Genomic DNA, 20,504 nt, shown 5'->3' with positions numbered 1-20,504 from the left:
TTTTGTGAACCAATGACTGACTGACTTTTTATAATATATTTCTGAATTTGGGTTTTACTTAGGTATGATTGTGGTAGTTGCAAAACGGTTACGGCTCTTACGACCTTTACAAAGGGGTGTGGGCTAACTATTCAAAATATGTATGCAGACAAATCAAGAATCAAAAACTTTTAACTGTGTACTCGTATTTCAGTAGGTAGGTACATATATACAGGTAAAAAATATAATTGTGATATCTTACACTCATATTTATATGTGTGGCACTTTCTGCCGAGATTTTGCGCTGTTTATAAGGTGGTATCTCCGGTATTTTTGTGGGTTGATGCTGTATCATGGGTGGAGGTGTCGAAATAAGCGGATGTTTGGAGTGCTGCGGACTACTGCTCGCACTGCTACCAGTTTGATCAGCTGAGTCACTTGATTTTTTCCGGAAAGGCGGTATTTCTGATATTTGTATAGGCTGACGGATAGTATTTAATGCCAGAGTGCTTGCACTGCTTAGAGAAGCTCTAAATAAATGGTAAAATTAAACAATCGGAATACAGGAGCGGAAGCAAATGGGATGCGGAAAATTGGCGGTATAAACAATTGATGACGAAAGGTGTGTGCAAGGATATGGACATAATATAGAAATATTTTAAATAAAATATGCAAAATAGTGAATGAAAGCAGAAAATAAGAAAGAGAGAAAATTGACCATTAATTAAAGTTAAAAAAAATAATGGTAATACATATATATATGCCCTTATATGTATACTAACATTAGAGCGGTTCAGCTTTATTTTTTTTAGAATTATTACTAAATTCGTGATTTTTATGCTCTGCCACATAAGCATTTTCTATTATAATATATGCTAATATAACAAAAACATTTAACTTTTTAATAACTTTTTTTTCCGAATTCCAGAATTATATCCACTTAACGAAGTTGAAGCGTAGTTTGAAGCAGATTTATTATAACTCATACAACACAACAATATTTTTGATGTTAATGAACCGCTCTAATGCACATATGTTATGCTTATTACGTTAATGTTTAATTCACAAATGTAGTGTAAGTATAAGTATAATCAAACGGAAGTAAGTGCGATATTCATATCATATGAAAGTGTAGATTTGGTTTTATCATGCTAAATATTGTTTGTGTTTGTTTTTTTAATTGTCAATCTAGGTTACGTTAGTTATTAAGGTCATATAATATTATAAAAAATATAAAAATTCATTCACACTAATAATTCATTTTACTTATTACAACAATTAATAATAGAATCGCATAAAGATGTATATTACATACGGTTAAAAATTGTTGCTTCACAACATATGCAGTAGTATTTATATTTTGTTATATAATACTCGTATGTAATATCCCAGAAAAAAAATTTTGTGAAATTGAATTTAAACTTATATTAGTAAAAATTAAGACGAAATTAAGTTAAGTTACTTTACTAACTTTTAAAAAGCCGGCGCATAATTTCAAAGCCTAAACTGGTTTAGGTAATTGCAAATAAATTTAAAAAAGCGTAGGTAAAAAAAAATTAAATAAATTATTTTCTCCTTACACATAAAATTTCGATAAATCTCAACAGTATTGGAAAGCAAGTATGACATAAAAGTTTTTTTCGGTTTCATATATATTATATATTGTGTAAATGATTTAATTGCGCATTCATTTTTTTATTATTCTGATAAATTAATAATTAAATTAAAAATTATACAGTTTATTATCAACTGCACACTCCTCCTCTAACATATTTACATACAAAGGGCTATGTATAAATAAATATATCACGGCTATGAATATTCATATTTTATTCATACGCTTACATTCTCTCATTACATACAGGACACAAAAATATAAATTACCCTGAAAAAGAGTGCAATCTTTGATTAGCTTGAATTGAGCTTAAATTACGAACTGAATATCCATGAAATGGGGGTATTTCCGCTTTTTTCATTTTCAGCATACAACTTTTACATGCGCTGTATGAAGTCAACAATTATATGATATTAAATATAACAATTTAAAAGTTATATTAAGAATATATTAATATACAGAAATAATTTATTTATTATTATATTTAATAATTAGGATTTGCAATTGAATATATAAACTGGATTCATAAGATATATACATAAAAAAAATTTGTTTATATATGTAATAAAATATAATGTGGTAAATGTGTCCAAAATAGTTTTAAATTTATTTGAAACAATATCGTCAGTATTTATTTTATGCACTATTTAGAAATCAATAATATATCATTATTTTTTGAAATGCTTAAAAGTAGTGGCAGCAAGAAGTTTTATATTTGAGTTGAAACTTGATAGAAAGTGTAACCGCACCGGAACATTTTATACTCTCGCAAAGTCTTGGAGACATGGGCGGATGTCCGCAAAATTTTACATATGAATTTAACACTCGTTATTCGACGAAATTGTGAGTTGATTACAATCAACCAGAGAGATAATAATATTAGTTATAATCCGCTATAACCAATATAATTAGGGGTTCATATAGACCAGTTAGAGATTCTTAAACGAATATTTGGGCTAGATCAAGCACTGCATCATTGTGGGCAAGAAAACTTGTCTACCTAATTATATTAAAATATCCACAAATTCGTAATAACTGATATATTTGACACATGTAAAGTCAATCGCAAGGCCGAAAATAACCATATTGCCTATATTCATTGAACTGAACTGAATTAAAACAAGTTTAACGTAATGCGTTCCCTAATTTTGATAAGTTACATTACATAGTGGTCGATATATATGGTACGAAGTACCGAACCCATTTTATTCATTTTTAAAAACAGCCACTTTATTAAGGTAAAATCTTAATTTTTATGAGGTGTCTTACAAATTTACTAAAGTATTTATGTTTGATTTGATGCTGAAATACAACGATCCATTGATCTATTTATATACGAATTTATATCCTTCTTTACCGTACCATTTCTATAGTAAAGTTTAGTGTTCTACTTTCCAAAAATATTGCAACCACGGTTTGTACGACCGATTAGAGACCGGACCGTGCTGACGTTTTAAACACAACAAAAAATCGCATCTATCGAGATATTTTGCAGTTTAATAGGTCAATCATAGCAGTTTAAGTGTATTTCAATAAAATCTTTTTTGGTCCTAAAACACATAATTCGTAATTTCCATCGTTTTATACATTCATACCCCTATACCTATCTCATTGGTTTTAAGTGTTGCGAGAGTTTAAAATTTTTAGAACAACAGAAAGTTATACATGGAAAGTAATAAAAGTTGTAAAACGTTTTAATGAAAATAATTTGAACGAATTTACTTTGCAGTAGAAGGTTATAAAAATTTTATTATCAAAAAGTTATTTAAAAAGTGTCGGGTGTGTTTATATTAATGACTTAAGAAGAAATTTAAAACGTAAAATATAAAGCAAAAGCTTTAAAAACTTAAGAAATATATTTGTTAAATAGACTAACCTGCCGTGTCCGTGGCCAGTCTCCTGTAATAAGCTCGTCACAGATGATCCACTGTTTGGTGGTGTTGATTCATGTAAAGGTCTTATCAGTATAGTACTGGTCTACAATATTAGAAGTAGTAGAAAATGTGCGATTGCATTAAAGAGTTTTTGTACTTGTGAAGGTGGTGAGTCTGGCGAAGAATCACGATTCTCAAATATATTCACATTTGCTTCAACATTGCGTTGTAGGCCGAAATTGACTATTTCATCCATTTGCGTATAGTTTGAGCCTTGCCGCAACTGCTCTTGGTATAAAATATCCTCAGGGACTTGACTCTCAATTGATTGATCATTAGTGGTTGTGCCTTCTAAAATTAAAGCGTCCTGGTCTGGCTGTGTGGAAGTAGTCGATGGAGGTGTCGGTGGTGTGGGTCGCGGTGAAGTTCCCTTGCATTGCATCTCTCTGCGGCAATGTTCGGCGCGTGCGATTTCCGCTGCCAACCACGACGGCAATTCAGGCAGCAACCATGTAAGCGCAGAACGCAACCCTAACATAATATGCTAAATTAATGACAATAAGTAAAATAATAATTAAAATAAATAATGTGCTATAGAGAATAAAAAAGCTGGGTTTCGTAATACCTCCAAGGTAACAATCAAAATTATTGTTTGAGCAGTTGTTAGACCGGGCCATAGACGTGAAACTTGCCCGGATAAGCCAATCAACGCACAGTTGACAATGACTGCAGCCAGCGACAAAATACTAAACGCATTTTGCCAGGTTCCAATATTAGCCACACGCTGACCGAACGGTCTTTGGTGAACATGAGCCAACTTGAAGGCATCTGAACGTATCTCCATCAAGTTGTTGACGAGCGCACATAAACCGGCCAGTGGAAAAGCAGCAGAGAAAAGTACTACATAACCCATCTGAACCAGCATCTCTAAATGATCGGAAAATGTCCCGTCGTACTGTAATTGTCAATAGTGCATCATACTGGTTTTTCAAATACCCAGGTTCCCCAATTATTTACCTTGTAAAGTGTACTTTCGATCTCTGCTTGCCCGATATTTCGCTTACATGATGAAGTTGTAGTTCTTACCAATGGGCTACTGTCGTCATATCTCGTAGGTGTTTGGTGTGGTGTTTCCACTTTCAGTTTTACAGTAGTAATGGATGCTGTCGATGTGGTCGTTGAAACACCGGAATCCATTATAGTTCGGGGGATATCCTGTGTAGGGCTGAGTGCACCCCACATATTAAAGCTCAATTTAGCTAGTTTCCATTGTTCAATAAAGTAAGGTATTGCTGACTCACGAAGGTTCCCAATTATTTGTCGTGAAATTAACAACCCGGCCAATTGCTGGATATAATGATAGAGTGAATAATAATGGTTTTTATTGGATAGGTGCCATACACCTCGGATGCTAACGGAAACATAAAAGCAATTCCTCGTCGAACTTGATTATTAACAAAACTTTAGAAATATTATATAAGTATTCTGCTGGTGGTACATTTTAAGTTTCTATGCTATGTTCAAAGTCCTTGTATGTTAAGGGAGCCTCCTGTTTTGAACTAAAATGTTTAGAAGCACAAAAACCGAGTCTTGGGTATGTGACATATCTCAATTTCTTACTTCTTACTTAACTTAGTGCTTAAGCATTAAATACGATGTAGTATTTAAAACCAGATCGATCACTTAACTTAGTGCTTAAGCATTAAATACGCTGTAGTATTTAAAACCAGATCGATAATTGCGTTTCACGCCCTAAGTTCTTTATTTCTATTTATAATGAAATTATATGTATTTCATAAAGATCACTCTTACTTACCTCTTTTAGTTTATCCTCATCTCGAAGATAAAAAGCAATGTAGAATAAAGACAAAAATGAGTTGACGAACTGGAAAAGAGCTACTTTTGCTATAAGATGGTTTTCGTATTTCGATTGAAGACGATAGTTTTCTAAAACAATAACAATTACATTGAATATAATGTAGAGAATGACTTGAACAAACCGTGATCATTTAGCCAGACAGCCAATTTATAATAAGCTTCATCCAGTAAGGTTATTGCCCCAGCCAATAAAACCTTTGGTATTACACTAAAACAGCATAAAATGCTTTCTTCAGGCAATTTAGAGTCCCACCAATCCTATAAAAATATATGTAATGAACAAATGTATCATTTATAAATATTCTTATCTTGAAGAAGAAGTAGAAACATGTATACACTTCTTATTCGCAGAATTACTTTTGATATCAGTGATAGATTGCCAATTTTATTGATGCACATAGTATGCATATTTTGTAAAATTAAATGAACATACTAATACATATAACTATTGATCTGAATTCTTTTGAAAATGAAATAGTTCACTATTCAGTTGAATATATAATATACTTGTAAATTCCCTTTGTAAATTTCTGACAAGAAAAGCTTTGAAAATATAAAAATATCCCTTTAATTATCTCCAGAAATAATGAATAATGCGACATTAGTTTTGATCCTACAAGTAAAATTTACTTTTTCTGAATTTTATTAAAAAACACTTAGAATGTGTTATGTTCAAATTATCACAGACATAGGCATTTTAGTACAAAAATTTAATTGATAACAAGACGGTGTTCATTTTCGAAAAGTGAGAATGGGATTGTAGAAAAGTATGAGTGCATTGCAACTTGAAAGCAATTTCTTGATTGTGTAACGTCGGGGTAAAACTTTATATAGTAGACACCAAGTTAAATGAAAAATGAGCAAGGAAATACCCATATTAGGATAAAAGCTGTGGAACTTAAAAATTAAATCGATAAGCAATTGATGCATATAATCGCATTTTAGAAATTGTAGAACGAGTTTGGGAAAGACTGCTGCAAAGACGAATTTGAGAACAGGTACATTCAAAAGTGAGTTAGGCAATTCGTGAAGAAGTAATGTTCAGAATATTTTACGGAGATCTGAAATAATACTTGTCAAAGACGGAGATTTAATAGCTTAAGCAAACTTTTTTAGTTTTTAATTTTTATACTCTCGTTACATGTTGCACAGGGAATAATAGTTCACCTAACGATGGTTTGTAACACGTAATACTAATCGAGATAGATATGGAGTGATGTGTTATTTACATCAAAACGATCACGAAAAAAATTGCATTCCGGTTGTCAGTATGTCCGTCAGTCCTTACAAATGATAAGTTGAGTAAAACCTGAGATATCTTGATGAAACTTGGCACACGTGTTCCTTGGCACTCTGATGAAATTGATATTGCAGATAGGCGAAGTCAGATAATTGCGATAGAATTGCATTCAAATCGGTATAAAATTAAAGATAATCCCCCTCTCATTTTTAGGGGAAATCCCAACAAAAAATGAATTTGGTCAATAACATTATCTTCCATCTTATAACCACGTCTACTTTACATACTACGTGGAACACAATGTTAAATTTTACGAGTATATCTAATAGTTTACTAGTAAAACAGTGGGTTCGTTTGATGCTTCCGTTGTCGTATAAATATACACGTACGTATGAAAATGTATGTATGTGCATACGAATGTATTGTATAAATAACCAAATACACAAATAAGGAGTTAAAAACTTATAATAACCTTGTGCAAATTATACATGCATTGAGCAATTCCTCTATCAGGTATGTTATTATGATCCAGCCAATCCTGTAAAAAATAAATGTATTGCATGAAATGAGTTTGTGAATTTTGCTAAAACCGAAATAAGAAATGTAAGCTAAAACTAACCTGATGTTTTTAGAAAACTATCAAAATCTAAAATAATTAAAGAGTAATTTGTAAATTGCTTTTGTAAACTTTTTTTTAGCTTCAATTATTCAAATAATTAAGACCAAAGTAAATTGAATGAAACAACTAAAGTAATAAAACTGTCGTGCTTTAAAATGTAAAAAAAATCTGCTGAACTTATTACTATTTAAATCATCGTAGCAGCAAATTTCTTATAATAAAATAGAGGTCCAAAGATTTTGCGTCGCTATGGCTTAGTGCCTTCATATCTGCTGCAAAGGAGTTGCTAATGTAAAAAAAATATATTTATTTTTTTAAATTGCCACGGTTAAACGATGTTAAAGTTTTACTAATACGTCACTAAGAAGTAAAACGATTCAAAATATTCTTCACACGCTGATTAATATTATATTTTATGGTATTACTCTAAATTATCTAATGCTGACATCTATGTATGTATGTTATGTTCCTCACTTCGATTATTTTGTTAGTATGCCCACGTAAGTAACTCACCTGGAACCGTAGCATCAGGAACATAACAACAAAAACAATCGCGAGGCACATTCCGATCACTGGAAAACTGACTAGGTATCGAAAAGCGCGACGCTTCCACGCTGGTGCTTCTCTTGGTTCAAGTCGTCCAGTTACATTATTTTCTACTAAAATACCCTGAAATGAGAAAAAAATCGTATGTACATATATATGCACTGGTATTTTACAGGTATAAACCCTATGAATCTAATTGGAAAATTTCTTGGCAGGAGTAAACCGAGCACCTCATGTAGCTCTATTATCTTTATTTGGGTACTATCTGTTACTATTCGTTGTACTATTCATGAATATTTTGATGAAGCTGGGTACACATGTTCCTTGGCATTCTAAGGTGGTTGGTATTGTAGATGGGCAAATCAAATTATCACGGTGGGCCCCGCTCCTTAATAATTTTATGGATAACGGTACGCACTTCCCCCCTGTAGCGAACAGCACGCTTAGTAGGCCGCTTATGTTGACCATAAGTTAAGCGAAGCGCGCGAAACACATTCTGTACAGAACGTGAATTTTCGTAATTAAGTTGAACGATTTGTAAACGTTGTTCAAACGTAAGTCTTTCCACGATAAAATGCCAAACAATACTGAACAAAAATAACATGACAGCTTGACACGGCTCGCGCGAGTTAACGACATAGCCGCACACCGCATACATATCTGCATACAATATGTGATATCTACACTTCACATACACATCGTACATATACATATGTACATACATATAAGTGATATTGCATATCACTAGCATAAATACACAAAATCGAAATAAGAATATGTACACATATCTATCAGCTAACACACATTGTTAAATATAAATACTAGAGATAAGAACACATAACAATAGAAATTCACTATGAATAACAACCTAAAGATAACAATAGAAACTAATAGTTTTATCTGTTAGTAAACAGATAACTATCGATACAGCTCAATAGTATAAATAGCACTAAGATTTATGTAAACTAGTCAGTCTTAAGAATATCAATAAAGAGTACACATTCCGGTGCAGCTCAAAAGCGCGAAACGGAATTAACAGACGATCTTAAGCTTTACCGTGTTTATTCCATTAATTGAGACTTCAGACTGAATTCTTACAAGCTATTTTTGTATACTTATTCCTTATTTTGCCTTTTCGTTCAATTTGATGTTGGATGCAAAATATGCAATTGTGTTGGATGTAAGTGCATATGCTTATTGGAGTGTCGGAATGTAAACTTTTAGTTAAATTTGAAGCCTAAATTTGTAGGTTTGTATGTATCTTTTTATGTAGAAATGTGTTTTCAGTTTTTGTGTGGAAGGTGATGAGTCATTTGAATTTAATGTAAGTGTGTATGGCTAGGATGTGGGAATGTAACTCCTCCACCCTTTGATTCGAGATTCTCCTGAGTCTCGTTACTTAGTTCCGTATTTTTTATTTGAATTGATGTAATTCAAAATCGGAATTTGTTTTAGTAATTTGTTAACAGTTTTAATTTGGTTTCTTTTTCTGTATAAATAAATTACAATTATAACTATTACAAAGGTGCAATGATTGTTATACTTATTTCATATTAAACTTTTTTGTGGAAGTTCTTCTATTTCTTTTATATATTCGAACTTTTCCAAATTTATCACACTTAATTTTATTGCTTTTTGTTTAAACGTGTTGTCTCATTGAATCTGGAATTTTTCATAGAACTATACGTAACGTAAATAAGCCTAACACGATCACAAAGTATGCGCAAAATGTTACTTTTAGGCGTATTTTCGCATATTTCAAGCGGAACAAATCAATTGAAGAGCAGGGTGATTCAAAAATAATAATATTCAAGATACATTTTGTTTAATAGCAAATAAAAATATGGAATTTAATAAAAATTTAATTAATTAAAAATATATTATTCAATATTCGGAGGCATAATATTAGTAACATTATTATTATTTTGGTAAATAGCTACCCCACCTTTTGGAACAGTATTTTGTCTGAATTAAACAATACAATTGAAATTATGTATTTCAATCAGATTATCAATGGTGATAAATTTCCACTTATCTTGGCTGGCGATTTCACTATCAACTTCACTGTTAAAATCAGGGCGGTTTACAACTTTTCTTTCAGAAAAAATGAATTTGAAAATGAATAATGGTCCAAAAGAATCCACAACAAAATATGGGACCACCATTAACGCTGTATTTTCCAAATATTTAGAGGATATCAAGTCTCAAACTTATGTTTCTTATTTCAATTACCATAAACCTATAGTTTCAATGATAAAAATTCCTGAATAACCTACAGGTATTGTAAGATAATAAAAATATTTTAAACAATATTAACTTCTAATTTATTTAATAAAAGAAAACAATTTGTTTATCAGGTTATTACCATTTAGGGTGATATTTCGTTTTGTGCAATTTAGATATACATGTTCATTTACAGCATTTTTTATTGATAGGGTATTATCCTCTATTGTTATAGTTTTAGTTTTATTATTTATTTTATACCGGCATGAGCTAGAAAATATACAGTTTTTACTTATTTCTAATTCCTTAAGTAGAGCTTTTTTATCAAATATAGTTTTAATTGTTTAAGTTTAATACAAGCTCATTTGGCTGATTGATTTCTATATAATTTTTGTTCAGTAGTAATATTAAGTTCAAGTATGCAGTTACATAACGCCCTTGCTTAAAATATTGGAAAATAGTATATTATATTTGGCCGATGTCACGTTGTTTTGAATTTGCTCTATCTTTTTTTCTATAAATCAAAGTTTATGTAAGCTATCGTAAAATAATGATTCTTGCTCCCGCTCTTTAATAATTGTGTTAAGTGCGTTTAAGATTTTCTTCCTATCATCTTCTATTATTGTTTCAAGAGTATTCATGGACTTATTAAAATTGCTGTTGATAATAGTTTGTTTATTTGAGCTTTCTATTAAATGGTGGTTATTCTTGCTAATATTCCGATTCTATTAAACAGTCCCCTCTTATTTCTATTAATTTTTTTGGGGTTATTGATTTCGCTGCTAATGACTCTAGTTCTGTGAAAAGGATATTCTTTTTACCTACTTCCATCTTTGACATTTGTATGTTTTTTGTCAAATCTTCTAAAATTGTTTGTATCTCTTCTGTTTTTGCCATCTGCAGTTTAGTGTTTGTTTCATTCGCAATTTCTACTACTCTCAAGTGTATCATCGTAAAACCTAGTTGATCTGTAATCGGATTAACCGTCATTAAGCCTTCTCCTGTCGTTACCATGATCGCCAGTATGATGTCAATATTACTGCCTGTGAATTTAAGAGGCCGTTTAAAGTTTGATGCATGAATGTTTTCTAAGTTTCTTTTTATAAATTTTGGTTCTTCTTTATGTCTAACGCTTTTATAATTTTTAATAAACCCCTGTTTCCTGGTTTCTAAGTAATCTACTCTAGTCGAGTTGTGTTTTGAAATAGTCCTGAATTTGGTAGTTCTAATCGTTCCTTAATTATTTCATGGTCAATTTTGTCATTCTGAACTTTTAAAGTTGAAGCTTTTATTGTGGTGTGATACGAATTATTGTAGAATTTCACGGCTTTCTGCATTTGGGTAATGATGAGGGCATATTGCCTCCAATGTTTAATGTTCTTATGCGCTCAGTTAGCGTATTATTTAAACTTTCTATATCCGAATTTCCCGTATGACTATTTAGCTTTGTAACATGAAATTCTATGTCTTCTTTGGACTTTGGATATCGCGAACGTTCTTCGAGTTGAATTCATTATCGAAAATAACCTTGCCCTTTAATTTATAAAAATTAATTAATTTTACCGACAATAGACTATTTCTATTGGGTAAATGAATACATATCGCATGCTTTGAAAATTTATCTTTAAATATGATAAAAGAGTGTTTACTGTTATCAATTTCAAATTTTGCTTTGATAGGATGTCAGTCATATTTGCCTCCACTACATATGTCACATTTATTTATTATTTCGTGAATTTTAATTTTTAGCTGAGGGTGATACACTTTGTATTTCATTCCCTCGTAAGTTAAAATAATTACTGAATGTCCTACTTCATTTTTATGAAAAAAACGATATCTGCCTCTTTAGTGCATATTCTTCAATATCTTTGGGAAAATAACTACATTTTACAAAAGAGACATCCTGATTGTTTGCGTAAGAGTTTAGAATAAATCCTTCTAATTCCTTATATTCAGTATCACTAAGTTCAGAATATATAGCGATCTTTCCTTTGTCAAAATATGTTCTCACTAAATTAATTACATTTTCACAATCAATAACCTGCTTATCCACAAAAACACGTTTATTATTAAAACTCGACCATTAGTAAAATTTCGACCATTGGTTTTTGAAAAAACTGCATTTTCTATCCCACTGGGTCATTATGAATTTTTGTGCATGTCATTTGGCCTTAAAAATGCTCCGTCGACGTTCCAGCGTCTTATGAATTCAGTACTCCGAGACTATATAAACAAAATATGTGTCGTTTACTAAGATCCTGATTTTCGGTACTTCTTTGACAGAGCATATAGAAAATATGAGAAATCTTCGAAAAGTTAAAATTAGCTAAACTGAAGATCCAATTAGGATAATGTAGTTTCTTACAAGAGGAAACTGGGCCACATATTAACGCCTACTGGAATAAAACCAAACTAAAAAAAGGAGGAAGCCATACAAAAACTAAAGTTGCCTACTTCCCAAAAACCAATAAAATCTTTCTTATGTATTACAGATTTCTATAGAAAGTTCATCAAGGAGTATTCTAAAATCTCTTGACCAATGGTAGCATGTTTGAATGATGAATGCAAAAGTTAATATAAATGACCAAAGTTATATAGCTGCATTCCAAAAACTTAAGGATATTATTACAAATCCTCCCATTCTAAGATATCCAATTGTACTAATGTACCCTTGGCCAGATCAAAAGAGGAAAAATATTGTGCTCTGCCTAATTTGTCCATGATACTCTTAATATTAGGTATCGGGAATTTATCACTTTCGATAATCGATGACGATACGCCATCGTTAGGTTATCAATATATCTACCTTCCTAGGGACCACATAAAAAGGAGCAGAATTGCTTTCTTTTATTATATTATGATCTAACATTTAATTAATTTGTCTCTGAATTTCCGATTCGTTTTTTATATATAGGTTTGTCTTCCGTTGTAACTATCTGATGATTTATTTCATGCGTAAAGGAAAGTTTATCTCCTTTCTTAAAAAATAAATCGTTATATTCTTGCAATATAATTTTTATCAATTGGCTTTCTTCGGGATTTAAATATCTAAATTTAAAAGTCTAAATTTTGTATATCACTGAATTCAAGTGCACAAATTTCCTGATTTTTATAAGGGCTAACAGTGTCAAAATGTATTGTGTTTCCTAATATGGTAATAAAACTATTCTCTACATCAATTTAAACTTTAATAGGGGTGAGGAAATTTTTGCTTATTATAGCTACCAAGCTGTAAAAATCAATCACTTTCCATGAGAAAGTACCTGAGACTTTAAATTTTTCAGGTATGGGGGTAATTATTTAATGCGGTACTGGATTTATGCCATTTGCAGTTCTGTACCAAAGGGATGTTTCAAGTTTTTGTTTGGAAAAATGGTTTTTGAGGATATCTGGTTTAATTAAACTTGTATCAGAACCTGTATCTATGAGGCAAATAATTTCCTTACCTCCAATTGGTAAAGTCATTAAGGGCAATCTGCAGGCGAAGACGTTTTGGTAAAATTTACGTCTTCCTGTACATTCCCCACCTACATCGGCTAATAGTTTCTGAATGAATCAGACGAAATATGCAATTGTGTTGGATGTAAGTGCATATGCTTATTGGAGTGTCGGAATGTAAACTTTAGTTAAATTTGAAGCCTAAAATATTTGTAGGTTTGTATGTATGTATCTTTTCATGTAGAAATGTGTTTTGAGTTTTTGTGTGGAATGTGACGAGACATTTGAATTTAAAGTACGTGTGTATGGCTACTGGATGTGGGAATGTAACTCGCGTGATCTGTCAAAAAAATGCTATTGGAAAAGGTAACTCTACTTAAATAATCCGTTATATACGGTATAAAGCTCGCGAAAAGTTTAAAAATATTTTATTCGGTATAAGGGAGTTAAAGGTATATTTTATCTAATTTTGGCAATACCATATATTATTAGCAGTAGAAGATACTTTTAGAGTTTGATTATCACCAATATAAATGGAGTAAAATCAGGAGGATTTTTCAAAATCCTGAATATGAGTTAAAGGGGGGCTAAAGCAAGTTTTTGCCCGATTTTGTGCATTTTGGGCACAAACATACACTGTTATTGGCCGATATATGCGGTATAAAGTCAACGAAAATCTTTATATTAGGTATATGGGGGCTAAGGGAAGTATTGTCCCGATTCAACTAATTTTTGATACAAATGATTAATATTATATTATGAAAAAACATTCTCCCCGAATTTCTACAATATATATACAAAATATACCGATATTTGCGATATAAAGTTCGCAATTGGAACTGAGGTCCACATATTCGGTATGTAGAATCTTAAAGAAATATGGTCGGATTTTGAAATTTTTAAAATTCGACATGGCTAACGCACTATTTATACAAATTTTTATTCCAAGATATTCATTGCTGCTTGATTTTTATACTAAAAATGTGAAAAAATCAGATGGAATTTAAAATTGGCTTACGAGGTGTGTTCAAAGGAAAAGGTGAGTTTTGATTTTTCGTAGGCTGTGTACATTCGATTATCGATATTTTGTTTTTGATATAATCGGACACATATCAATTTCCGGATCGGACAAGCCAATTTCGATTAGTAGTTTGTTTCTGACAACAAAAAATGTTAGTCACGTTTTTGTATGCTCTTCGATTTTTGACTTTTGAAAGAAATGGATCAAAGAATGAATATGTATTAAATGTTGCATTAAAAATAATATGCTTGGAATAAAATGCTCCAAGGCACCTGAAATGCTGAATGTGGCATTCGGTGAGTCCACTTTTCTCAAAAAAGTGTTCATAAGTGGTACAAGCGCTTTACCGAAGGCCGAGAAGATATTGATGACGATGAGCATCCTGGAGGTGTCAACACGGCAACAACCGAAAACATCGAAACAGTGAAAAAATTTGTTCTTGAAAACCGTTGAATCACTACAGGTTGGTTGAAAAGTTTCTGCTCTCAAAATAAAAAAAGACTGTTTTTGGTACGAAATATATTTTTAATTCAATATAATCTACTTTAACTTCAATACACTTATTCCAAAGATCATCCAATAATTTTATGCCATTCGACGAAAAATTCTTTCCACGCAGGAGTTGCGTTAGGTTTCTAAAGAGATATAGAATATAGAATAGTAGCCGCTGGGAACCAAATCTGGTGAACACGGTGGATGCTCACGTAATTCGTACTTTAATTTGTTAAATTTTGTCATTGTTAAAACACCTTTGTGAGCAGGTGCATTCTCTTGATGAAAAATTATTAACCAGGTCTTTTCTCACGAATTTTTTCATCCAGCTGAACCAAAAGGCTGCAATGATACTCAGAGTTGATCGTTTTACCTTTCTGCAGACAGTCAATCAACAAAATTCCTTTTGCATCCAAAAAAACTGATGTCATAACCTTCTTTGCTGACCTTTGTGACTTCACCTGCTTTGGAGCTAAACAACCAGCTTCAGTCCACTGTAAACGTTCTTGTTTCAATTTAGGATCATGTTGGTAATAAGTACTCTTTCGTCTGAGACTCCTATGACATTATCAATTTCACGCTTAGTCAAAATTGGATCTTCACTAAAAATATTATAAACTTACTCAATGGTTTTTGGAGTGGTTGCGGTTTTTGGTCGTCCTTCGCGTGGATTGTCTCCAAGCCTAGTACGACCACGTTTAAATTCACATGCCCAAAATTCAACGGTGCGTTTTGAAGGTAAGGACTAAGAATCGGACAGTGATTATTCAATTTTTTCCATATTAAAAGAATACTCTGACAAGTCAACTTCAAATTGCTTGTAAACAACGAATTAATTGACAGAATGGCTTGTAACTTTGCATGTGTTCTCACGACTTATGTACCAACTTGCTCTGAAGCTAGTAGTGCTATTTCTTGGTAAAAGAGCAGAAAGCATATCAGTCGACTCATACCATTCAATTTTCTCAAATGTTTTGGGCATGAAATGTGTAGCGGCGAAGCTTGTTACGAAATTGCTAAATTTTGAGAATAAGCAATGTCGCATTAGTATCGCTCAAAAGTTGTTGAATGACGTCAACAACGATCCTCAGCCACCGTATTCCCCAGATTTGTCTACCTGCGACCTTTTCCTTTGCCAAAACTGAGGAAAGCAATGAAAGGAAAGCGTTTTGCCGCAATTCATGAGATCAAGTCAGAAGCGAAGAAAGAGCTGATGGGCATATCGAAAAGCGAATGTCAGAAGTGCTTCGAGGATTGGAAAAAGAGTTGGCACAAGTGTATTATATCCGAGGGGGATTACTTTAAAGGGGACAAAATATATATTGATGAATAAATAAGTACTTTACTTTGAACACACCTCGTATATGGGAAGAATATTTCGCACTGTAACATAGGGCTGTCAAAATAATGTTATGTACCGAATTTGGTTTGTGGGCATTGCCGTCCCCCTCGTTCAAATTTTGACAACGGCTTCTATTTATGGCTCTTGTACCATCTCGGGTGTAAAATTTAATGTCTCTTACGCATTTATTTATTGATTTATGGCATTTGTTTTAGTTTTTAACAAAACCGTTATGTTGGGAGTGGATAAGATTATCAGCCGATTTCACCTATTTCCAAACTGTCAAAGATATTTATCCTGTGCAAATTTGGATGATATATAAAGTGTTTAGAGAGATAAATACATCAATTCTATTAGGCGCGGGCCACGCTTACTTTTTAAAGAATCTTTGCTCAAAGATGCCCGTTATAAATGAGATTCGTTGTACCAAATTACAGTTTTATACCTACTTGCTTATGACAATTTATAGGTTTTCAATTTCCGATTACTCCCATCTACAAACTCGTCCTCCCGATTGGACAAAGAAACGTACAAAGTTCCATGATGATATCTCAATTTTTACACAAGTTACAGCTTTCACTGAAAGACGAACGCACAGACAGTCACGCAGTATATAACCCTATGTTTACCTCGATTAGTTTTAGGTGATACCTAAGTGATAGGTTAGATGAACAAAACTATTATAGCATACTCAGTAGCAAAATGTTGCAAGAGTATAAAAATATGTGAGCAGAGAGTTTATAACCGTCGTTCAAGATCAATATTTAGTCCCCGAGCTCAAAGTCTGTGATAGAAGCTATGCAATAGCTTAAAATAAGATTGAAAAAACAAAATCTAATAGCTACGAAAATAAACACTAACCAAACTTTTTTACTAACTCTAATTTAAGTTATGCAAATGTCTGTAAACACTCGACTGGTGTATTTTCTGTTACCAATAATCAAAGTTCTCAAAATCCATTATTCGAAGAACTAAAAAATACAACGTTATCTTTAAGCAAACTATTAATAATTCTGCAGAATCAGCTGGAAATACAAGCGGCAAGAGTTGATGCAATTTACAAAATATACAATCAGTTAAACCTAATTTCTGTTAATGTCAACTCGCTTATTTATATAAGCAGGAGAATAGAGCTAAGTAAATCCTTATCGAATAATAATCCCGATATTGTTCTGTTGAACGAAACTAAACTTAACACAAGACACAAAGGATTATAGGATATAATTTAATCAGAAAAGATAGATTGATAGAGGTAATAATAACGACACATTTAAATCTGATCTCAATACAACCTTTGAATTCTTAAACGTACAAAACCCCAACCACTATTACATATTAGCTGGTACTCTCAACAGTAAACACTCGACTGGGGTAACCCACAAAACAACTCTAAGGGTAAAGCTCTAAAAAACTGGCTTACCTCCAATGAATTAAAGTTCAGATGGAATATGTATGCTTCGGTTTCTCCATCCTACGAAAGAGCTAATTCTTTTCTAGATATTTCTGCTTGAGATGCATTGATTACTATAGCGATCACTGCGCTATTCAAATCGTTGCGACTAATATAGACAACACAAACTATTTTACTTTGTTAGGCAACCCAATTAAAACCACATTTGACTACAAAAAAACTAACTGGACAAAATTTAAAAAAGATCTTAACATGCAACTTCAAAGTAAATCCCTTGTACCAACCGATAGAAACTTGAACAACTCAGAGATTGATCACCATTTGCTTCATTTAAATAATATTGTATTAAAAGCCATAAAAAGCAAAAATCAAAAGTCCTATTCAAACTCTTGTAAACCTGCCTATCAGAAAAAAAACTGCTAGCAGAAAAAAGAAAATTTCTTTCAGCCATTAAAAAAACATAATCGACTTCAAACATACCTACCTCCCACGACACTTCAAGTAGAAAAATCAAAAATGAAACTTTTAAAAAAACTAATAGATGACAATATTAAGAAACATTTTAATAACCAACTCGAACAAATACCTGCTACCCTTAAGACTAACGATCCCTCAAAATATTCCGTTAGTAAAAAATCGTTTTTAAAAGATAACAATAATACATTCAGTCACATAAATATCCCCTTAAACTCATCCCACATAATCAAAAACGCTGGCTTGGACCGCGACCTTCTGCAAAAGACTCTGTCACGTCAAAAACTACGTCATCAATAACACCATATTTATAAATGAAATAGTCGGGACTCATATCGAAGCAATCCATGCTTCAAAAGAAAGTAAACCCAACAATCCAGTTCACTTGCAGGTACAAGAATGCTTCAAAAATTTTTGGAAATGAAAACTTTATTCGACAGCACTCGAACGACCAAAAGAAACTTCAATACCAACAAAATACCTAATAATTTAAATGATGACCAAACGGAAAAATTTTTTGATAGTTCAAACGACCTCTAAACTAAAAGGTAAACTGTCATCCGGTTTAGACCAAATACCCAATATCATTCTAAAAAACTTCTCCAAATAACTAATATTAGAATACTGCACTTTATTCAATAATATATTAAACAATGCCTACTAAAAAACCTTCGGCCAATTAGTCTGCTACCAAATATTATTAAAGTTTTTGAAGTTTAAATAAAGTTACTAAAAACAACAACTTAATAAGCCCTAAGCGATTCGGGTTCAAATACAGGCATTCGACTATACATGCCATTAATCTTCTCGTCTCCGAAATAAACTGGAACTGGAATAAGAAATATGTCACAGGTTCATGCTTCTTTGACCTTGAGAAAGCATTCGATCAAGTATGGATTATACAACAAACTGGCATCTTAAATATTAGCAAATGCGAAAGCATCCTTCTTCGCTCTCCCAATAATAAATGTAACTCAAACGTTAAAAAAACTGGAAGGAGTTTAATATAAAATGCAGTATAGCAAATATCCAAATACAGCGTAAGGACAGAATCAAATATCTTGGTATTCACCTCGATAAGCTTTTATATTTTAATGATCATATCAACATACAAATCTTAAAAATAAATAGAGCTCTTTATACTTATAAAAAAATGTTTTCCTCAAAACTGCTATATAACAGGCTAAAAATTATCATGTATCAAGCACTAGTGAGACCAATACTTTCATATGGATGTTCAATTGTGTTTAATATCTCTTCTTCATATATGGAAAGACTTAGAAAATTCGAAAGAAGAATACTCCGATCATGCACATCGCTGCATAGGTCACGGAATGGTAATTTCACCAAATTTATATCTAACTCTAAACTGTACGATACTGCAAAAGTTCCCAGAATTTATATAATGACAATAACGCTTTAATAAGAGCTCCTTTTTCGAAAGTGATGACTACTTTGCATTAGCTATTGCAAACAGATTTGCACTACCAGAATCCTTTCTCTACTTGGACAAAAATGGTTTCATCGAAAACGAAGACAACATCCCAATATTTTGTCACATATTAAGAAGAGCTAAAAACAAAGAAGTCACTTCGAAAATACTCACTGCTAAAAACAAATGTTTCGACACATACATCTCGTTTAGAGACAAAACTGAAACCACTTTGACGAAACAGAACTGTTGGTGGCTATTAAATGATAATGAGAACTCCATGTCACATCTAGTCTGAATTCTTGTTCTTCTTTTAACCATTTTATATTATAAAATCATCTATGCATCGTTTTTTTTACCTTTTCCTTGCAAACAAATACAAGTATATACTAACTATATACCTACTAAGGCTAAGATATAATAGTTAATAAAATGTTACTAATAATTGATAGCGGAGTACCCGAGAGCTCGTTTAGAAACACTGTACATATGTATGTATATATTACCGTTGTACTATTGTTTATTGTAGTAATTAAGTTTATTAATTTTTATCAAATAAACAAAAAACTAAAAAAAAAAAATAAAAAATATAATATTATATATAAAAAACAAATAAAAAATTAAAACAAAAAAAAAATTAAAAAAAATGATTGTATTCCATTCACGATTTCGTCGAATAATAATATTGAATTAATTTTAAATATTTTTTATTATAAAATTCAGCAAACACCTGAGAAGATGTCCCGGGCTTGAAGTCTTTTGAATTTTACTATTTTAAGTTATTAAAAATAATTACTAATTTAAATTCAACAGGTAAGAAAGGGCTAAGTTCGGGTGTAACCGAACGTTTTGTACTCTCGCAAGGTAAAATTATGTATGGGATTTTCGTATATATTTTAATTAAAAGTAAAAACTATTGC

The 20,504-nt window shown here is 31.8% G+C and overlaps 1 protein-coding gene across 8 annotated transcripts in view; it reads right to left on the bottom strand.

Moving 5' to 3' along the window:
* Nucleotides 1-20,504, bottom strand: part of wwk (white walker) — a 77,150-nt gene that overhangs the window by 21,708 nt on the left and 34,938 nt on the right. For 6 of the 8 annotated variants that reach the window (XR_011395418.1, XM_070106735.1, XM_070106741.1 and 3 more), the window contains 9 exons: nt 7,719-7,874; nt 7,059-7,124; nt 5,469-5,604; nt 5,285-5,415; nt 4,486-4,815; nt 4,094-4,423; nt 3,626-4,012; nt 3,471-3,571; nt 242-509 (listed from right to left, as the gene is read on the bottom strand). Coding sequence is in view for 7 of the 8 variants with exons in the window: in XM_070106735.1 (XP_069962836.1) it covers nt 242-509; nt 3,471-3,571; nt 3,626-4,012; nt 4,094-4,423; nt 4,486-4,815; nt 5,285-5,415; nt 5,469-5,604; nt 7,059-7,124; nt 7,719-7,874 (1,905 nt within the window). In the remaining variant the exon portion in view is untranslated. Of the gene's footprint in view, nt 1-241; nt 510-3,470; nt 3,572-3,625; nt 4,013-4,093; nt 4,424-4,485; nt 4,816-5,284; nt 5,416-5,468; nt 5,605-7,058; nt 7,125-7,718; nt 7,875-8,169; nt 8,465-20,504 lie in introns of those variants that run through there. The other 2 variants (XM_070106740.1, XM_070106737.1) reach the window with 2 other exon arrangements.

Source organism: Bactrocera oleae, chromosome 3 (genome assembly GCF_042242935.1).
Source record: "Bactrocera oleae isolate idBacOlea1 chromosome 3, idBacOlea1, whole genome shotgun sequence".
NCBI lineage: Eukaryota > Metazoa > Arthropoda > Insecta > Diptera > Tephritidae > Bactrocera > Bactrocera oleae.
The sequence above is the reverse complement of the archived record's forward strand: the minus strand, read 5'-3'. Positions and strand labels throughout refer to the sequence as shown.